This window comes from Onychomys torridus, unplaced genomic scaffold, assembly GCF_903995425.1.
Source record: "Onychomys torridus unplaced genomic scaffold, mOncTor1.1, whole genome shotgun sequence".
In the NCBI taxonomy this organism is placed as follows: domain Eukaryota; kingdom Metazoa; phylum Chordata; class Mammalia; order Rodentia; family Cricetidae; genus Onychomys; species Onychomys torridus.
Window position 1 is genome coordinate 43205 of NW_023413138.1, and position 7527 is coordinate 50731.

General features: G+C 37.3%; 1 protein-coding gene across 1 annotated transcript; it reads left to right on the forward strand.

Annotated features, from left to right (window-relative positions):
• Nucleotides 1–5014: 5014 nt before the first annotated feature.
• LOC118576155 (UDP-glucuronosyltransferase 2B1-like) lies at nucleotides 5015–6896 on the forward strand (the record flags this gene model as incomplete). The annotated part of the gene is made up of 2 exons (XM_036176517.1): nucleotides 5015–5738; nucleotides 6748–6896. Coding segments are annotated over exons 1-2 (873 nt in total), but the record flags the coding sequence as incomplete, so codon positions are not given.
• Between the last annotated feature and the right edge of the window lie 631 nt (nucleotides 6897–7527).

A 7527-nucleotide genomic window follows, 5' to 3' on the forward strand; every position in this document is an offset into this window, starting at 1 on the left:
GTCACAGGACAACTTGAGAGAATTGCTTTTTTCCTTCTACCATGTATTTATATAGGATTAAATGAAGATCATTTAATTAAATAAAATGTAAAGTAAGGGTCTAGAAAGATAGCTTGACAGTCAAAAGAACTGACTGCTCTTCCAGGACCTCCATTTTCCTACAGGAAGACTCACTCTCTTCTCTAAATCTAATCTCAGGGGGCTCTATTGCCCTCAGCTGGCCTCCCCAAACACCAGGCACACAAGTGGTATACAAACACACAAGGAAGCAAAACACTCACACATATTAAAATAAACTAAAATTTAAAAGAATATGTGAACTGATTGCAAGCTTCTACACTTGCTATTGGCTAAGTTGCCCAAGCCCACCGGCATCATTCCTATATTTGCAGGCCTAGCAATGGCCACACAGCTCCCTCACAGTCTTTCCCAGATGAGTGTCACCTAAAGCAAGCCTTCCAGTGCCAGCAGCAAATTCCCATGCCTAATTCCAGTCGTGCACCTCCTGCACTGGTTTTCCCTAGTAAGTGCCATCAGAAGCCTGCCCAAGCCATCTTGGAACTTCTAGACATAGCTTCTGACATGCAGTGCAGACTTTGTCTGCAAACCTCAACAGAATCTTATGCTTCAATACTGTCCCTAAATTCCAAGGCTCCAGGGGTTTATCTCCTGCAAGAGCCCAGACTGAAGCAGGCTAGAATATTACATTATAAAGAAAACAAATGAGAAATGTCCTCATGCCCATATCACAATGCAAACCACAAATATAAAAGGTCAAAACAGTTTATCCAACCCTTTAACACCATAGTTCTATGGGAATGTTCTCCCATGAAAACTACTTAGATGAGGCACAGGGCACATACAGCTAGGGAAGACTGCTTAATTGCTTCCTCTCTTAGCAGATCTCATAGTATTTTCTGGAACCTTTGAAATTAGACTATAGGAAGAGGCTTATCAGTCAGATCCAGGTCAAATCCTCTGAGTTCTGTGTCCTAAGTGTGTAATGTCTTCAGAAATGAGGTAAGTGTGTGCCTTAGGGAATGTTCTACTGCTGTGAAGAGACACTGAGATAATGGCAACACCTATAAAGGAAAAGCATTTACTTGGGGTTGGCTTACAGTTTGGAGGTTTAGATCATTGTCATCATGGCAGAAAGCATAGTGGCATACAGGTAGACACAGCACTGCAGAGGTAGCTGAGAGTTCTATATATCCACACCTGCAGGAAGAGAAAGAGACCCTGGGCCTGGCTTGAGCATTTGAAACCCCAAAGCCCACTCCTAGGGACACACTTGCTCCCACTTCAAAAAGCCACATCTCCAAATAGTGCCATTCCCTAGTGACCAAGTTTTCAATTATATGAGCCTATGAGGGCCGTTCCTATTCAAACCACCACAATGTGGCTGTCACACTCTACAACAGAGAACTATCACAAAAAAGAACAACTTGGCATAATGCAAACATCAAAATGTCAGAAAGTTCTGCCCCAGTAGATACATGTATATCACACCTCCTGTAAATACAGCTCAAGGAATATGATGAAAGAGAGAGCACATGATTGTGAGAGTCAGAATGCCAGGAAGTGAAGTCCATGTTGCAACAGTTTCTTCTAGAATTGCCTGCGTACACAAGCCTAAAGCTGTAGCTAGAGTTTTCCTGCTTGGCCCACAGTCAGGACAAATCTCTCTCACCCACCAGTCCCACAGTGGCTCAGACCCAACCAATGAAACACACAGAGACTTGTATTGCTTACAAACTGTGTGGCCGTGGCAGGCTCCTTGCTAACTGTTCTTATATCTTAAATTAACCCATTTCTATTAATCTATAAGTTGCCACATGGCTTGTGGCTTACTGGTATCTTTAAATGTTGCTTGTCATGGCAGTGGCTGGCAGCATCTCTCTGCTTCAGCCTTCCTGTTCCCAGAATTCTCTTCTCTACTTGTCCCGCCTATCCTTCCTGCCTGGATACTGACCAATCAGTGTTTTATTTATACAACGAGATATTCACAGCACTTCCCCTTTTCTTTTTTTTCAAAAAGGAAGGTTCTAACTATTACATAGTAAAATTACATATAACAAAATAATTATCAAGTAAGAATTAGAGTTACAATATTAAAGAAGATATCCTATCTGTCTTATTTTTGTGAGTCTAAGGTTTTATATCTAATTTATCTTTTATCATAACTGAAGAAATTATGACTATCTAGTCTTCAACTTCATCAAAGACCTCAGAAGGATATACTATTACCTGAGAAATGGGAAGAGGATGCAAGCAACTTTTGAGAGTCTTGCAAGAGTAGACAGAGACAGCTGGTAGCCTGGACAGTCATCCAAAGTTCTCTTGTAAAGTTGGGGCATCTGTCTTCAGCCCACAGGGCTAGAGTCTCTCAGTCATTTTTCTCTGTGTCCTGTAGAATGTCTGGCAGTTTCCTTGGCGAAGCTTGGACCTAAAGGACCATTTTGCCAAGCAAAGTTCAGTGGCCACCTTCCTATGGGTCCTGCATGTCCAGTAGATACATTTCTTCAAGCAGTCCAGGCAAGAACAGTTTCTTGCCCAAATGGCTGTTTTTGACAAGAAGAAGATAAACTCCATATGGAGTGTCTTTGATGCCCATACTCCTCTCTGAAGTAAATTTGTGCTGCCAGGAGCAGACATGTCTCACTGTCCAGAAAGTCTAAATTTTTAAAACATTTTAAATGCCATATTCTGTAGGTCTTCGAGTATTTGAAGATTGATTACCTATCTATCTGAAATAGATCTATGTATTCCTAGAATACTTAACTAGCATGTTACAAGTTTGACTAATTTACTACATAGAAGACTAATTATTAATTTGTATTTTTAATTATCCATTACAATTTTAAATGAGCTGTACAAACATAACACCTTAAACAAGAGTAGAAATATACACACAATATAACAAATTAACTTTAAATTTGTATCAATAAACTAAAATCTATACCAATGTAAAACATTTTAAACAAGTTGTTGCTCTTTAAAAGTAGGTTCATTAATCTACCCTTTCATCCTGTCATATCCATATCATATCCCCTTTTATTCTTTAGAAAGAGGTTGTATTTATAATCAACCTGATTTAAATAAAAACATTGTTTTTCTTTGTCTCACACCAGAGGACTCTTCTGATTTGGGACATAAGAATCTCTTAATCTTTTCTTTTAGTAATATGCCCAGGTTTAGAGAAGGAGTGAGTCAATTCTATCTCCAAAGCCAGCTTGTTATATTTGGGAATTTGGGCATAGCTTCTCTTACTACTTCCTGATGGAGGGAGGTCACTGTATCTTATGGGGACACAAAGAAAATTTTAGGATTATAGGGTAGTCTGTGAGGGTTTATTGTCTGAGCCAGTTGCCTTGAATCCATTATGGATGTTGGATCATGTGGAACATAGCAACATCGGAGACCTTTCAGGGGTTCTTGGCTGGTCAAACCTGATGTCTCTTAACCTGGAACAAATACATAGCCTCTGGCTTTCTGTAGAAACAAAAGCAGAGCCTCCTTTCCAAAGCAACATATCCTTACATCCAAATTTTGAAATCAAGGTATCTTTAAAATATACATATTGGTTTAACTCAACAACTTTTATGATCAATTTTTTTTTTGCAGTTAAAAATCCCAAAGACAACACAAACCAGATTCTCTGTGTAATATCCACCTTTATGTGTCTTATTTTTTATACTACCTTATTGTCTCTTTAAAGACTTTATTTTTAAAAACTATGCATTTCTTTATATAACTGTATATATTCCTTTTTCTCTCTCTTCCAAGCCTATGTTCATTTTTACACACATTGTAAAGCATTTAAAGTCTTATTCCATCTGAATCTGTCTTATTGTCTTATTGTGAATGTATTGTTTTAAACTGAAGCATTACTAGGAGTGAGCCAAGGAATCTATTTAGTTCTTTACAAGAGCATAGAAGAGTACACATCTGAAAGGCCCATCCTATGACAGTGAAATCTTAGGAAAGAGGCATCCTTGGAGTTTCCTATGTTACTTTGTGTTAGTGAGTTTTTAGTCAATTTGCCACAAGTTAGTGTCATCTGAGAAGAGAGAACCTCAGTAGAGAAAATGCTTTAGTCATATTGTCCTGTGGGTCAATTTTTTTGTTTGATGAATGATTAGAAAAGCCCACCCTACTGTGACTGTTGGCATCCCTGGCAAGATGGTCCTGGATGTAAGAGAGAGCAAACTGAGAGAGCCATCAGGATAAGCCAGTAAATGTTATTCCTCCATGGCCTCTACTTCAGTTCCTGCCTCCAGGTTCTGGCCTTGAGTTCCTGCCCTAACTTCTCCTCATAATGAACTACAGCTCTAAGATGAAATAACCCCCATGCTCTCCAAGTTGCTTTTAGTCATGATGTCTATCATGGCAAAAGAAATCTAAAGAGGATGTACTTGTAGATATGTCCACCAAATAACCTCCAGGATCCAAGTAATTGTGTGTTATATAATCTGGAAGAGATACATTGTAAAAATTATTTTAGTCTCCTGAGCATTATAAGATTCCCTCTTCCTTTCAGGAGGAAATATGGCAATTTGAATGTAACATAAGGCATTATACATAATAAAAATTTTGAAAAATAACGAGATCTAAGAAATGCTGATCTCCCCATACCCTTTTTTGATCTTTATTGTTATGTAAGAAATAGGGGGTTCTCATTTGTGACTCTTCATATGACTCTAACATTTTATATTTAAAACAAGATAATTATACATGGAAAGTGTTTGATCTTAGCTGAATCAGGCACCAAAAAGAAAGAGCGCGAGAGAGAGAGAGAGAGAGAAGAGAAAGAAAGAAAAGGAGACAAACAAACTTTGTTAACCCTGAGGTCATGTTCCATGTGTGTATTTACAGATGATATTACACCACCACACTTGTTAACTCAGTGATGGTTTTGAAGTTATATGTTAACTTCTTGATTTATTCAATTTTGCATAAAAGCATGAAAATCTGCAAAGAATGATAGATGTCAAAAGCATTCCATTTCAGCAAGATGTCTATGAAGCAGACTTCAGTTTTGCTGCTGATACAGCTGATGTGCTACTTTAGACTTGGAACTTGTGGAAAAGTGCTGGTGTGGCCCACAGAATACAGCCATTGGATCAATATAAAGATGATTCTGGATGAACTTTTGCAGAGAGGTCATGAAGTAACTGTTCTGACATCTTCAGCTTCCATCCTTATTGAGCCTAGCAATGAATCATCTATTAATTTTGAGATTTATCCTGTACCTTTTAGTAAGGATGATCTTCAGTATATTTTTGAAAATTGGGTAACTCAATGGACATATGATTTTAAAAAACAGTCACTTTGGACATATTATTCAAAAATGCAAAAAGTCTTTGGTGAATATTCTGATATTATTGAAAGCTTCTGCAAAGTTGTAGTTTGGAACAAGAGTCTTATGAAAAAACTCCAAGGATCTAAGTTTGATGTCATCCTCGCAGATGCTGTTGGTCCCTGTGGTGAGCTGTTGGCTGAAGTGCTTAAGATACCTTTAGTGTACAGTCTCCGCTTCTGTCCTGGATACAAATGTGAGATGTATGGTGGGGGGCTTCCACTCCCTCCTTCCTATGTGCCTATGGTTCTCTCAGAATTAAGTGACCACATGACATTTGTGGAAAGGGTGAAGAATATGTTGCATGTGCTATACTTTGACTTTTGGTTTCAACCATTTAATGAGAAGACCTGGAGTCAGCTGTACAGTGACGTTCTAGGTAAACTGTCTTTCACTGTTACGGTGAAATCCCAACTTGCTGCTTCTTTGAATGTGAGTGTGTGTGTGGATGAATATCTAGTCATAGAATGAGGTTGCTAATTGTGAGCTGATAAAGCACTCCAGAAATTGCGATCCATGCACACTGCAAAGATTTCTCTTGGTCGTCATCTGATGTGTTCTTTGTCTTAGGATAAGAAACTTGAGGTCTCAATGAACACATTAGTGACTGTAGATATCTGCACTAAGGACTTACAATTCACTACCATGACTATCTGTGTAGCACTAAAGAAAATATGTTCCCCTATAAAAGTTTCTTCACTTGCAAATTAAAACATTTGTCTAGCATGTCGTGAAAGGTCCTTCACAATTAAATGGCATCTCTAACACCAGCTTCAAGGGAAGTTGGTTTTCTTGGAGTTTGAGACTTCTCAGATGCCTAAAACTGATGACTTAAAGCCTAAAATCTTGCTGAAAAATGCAGGTACTTTTATTGGCTTGTTTTTAAAAATACCTTTCCATTAAATAAAATAACACATAAATTAAGAGTAAGAAGAATTTGAATGTCAAATTTTAATGGAAAATATCTAGCTATAACTTCTACATATACAATGGACCAGTACAGCAGTATCTAAAAGGAATTTAGTCATACCTTACAGATTATCATAGTGCATTTGTAGAATGAAGGATCAAGAAACTAGCTTCTAAAACACATGAACTAGACTAAATATTCTATGAAAGCTGTTTTTTCAAGATTCTTTACAGCAGTCAAAAAGCTTTGAAATTACTGGTGTAACTTTGGAAGATAATGTAATTTTATACAAATTAATATTTAATTTTATAATATATTAATAATATTAAATTTAATATTAGCACATTTATATTATAAACCACAGTGAAACATTTCAAATTGTTGTCTACATTATTTCAACTCATCACTACAAATCAAATGCTGTATGCCAGACAAAATCCTTCATAATTGTATATTTTTACTTGTTTTTGTGGTGTAGGAAGACCCACAACATTATATGAAATGATGGGGAAAGCAGATATGTGGCTCATTCGAACCTACTGGGACTTGGAATTTCCCCACCCACTCTTACCTAATTTTGACTTTGTTGGAGGACTCCACTGTAAACCAGCCAAACCATTGCCTAAGGTAACCCTATATTCTTTCCTTTGATAAATTGCTTTGCCTTTTTCATGGAAACGATTCTTCAACACTCTTTCAGGATGTTGGGTTTCATGAGAGATATAAAAAGTGGATTAGAAATCTCTGACAACTGACTTATACATTATTTCCATACTTTAACACATCTCTGTGTCACACTACTGCTAAGCAAAATGTCATATCATTTTAGAATGCGGTCAGTGACTTAAGGGCCTTTATGTAACTCGTAAAAAAGAATTAATATTCTATTCAAGAACATATAATAAATGCCAGAGACATATGTTGAAAACCTAAAGAAACAAGAATAATTTTCTCTAACAAAGAGAATTTATATTCTACTTGAACAGATTATAAGAATGACGAAATGCTGTATATAGTATAATAAATATTATGTATTGTGTTACCAGAGAAAGACAGGTATGTGGCAGACATATCCAACAGAGATCACAGGAGCTGTCCCAGAATCCTTGCATAGTTACAATGACCTGGCCAGTGTGCAGGATTCGATGAAAGAATGAAAGGGAGAAAGAGGAAAGCAGACAATTCCAAGAACCATTGACAAAACTCCACATTCAGCAAACAGGAGGATGACAAAGCAGGCAGGACATGTGAGAGCCAT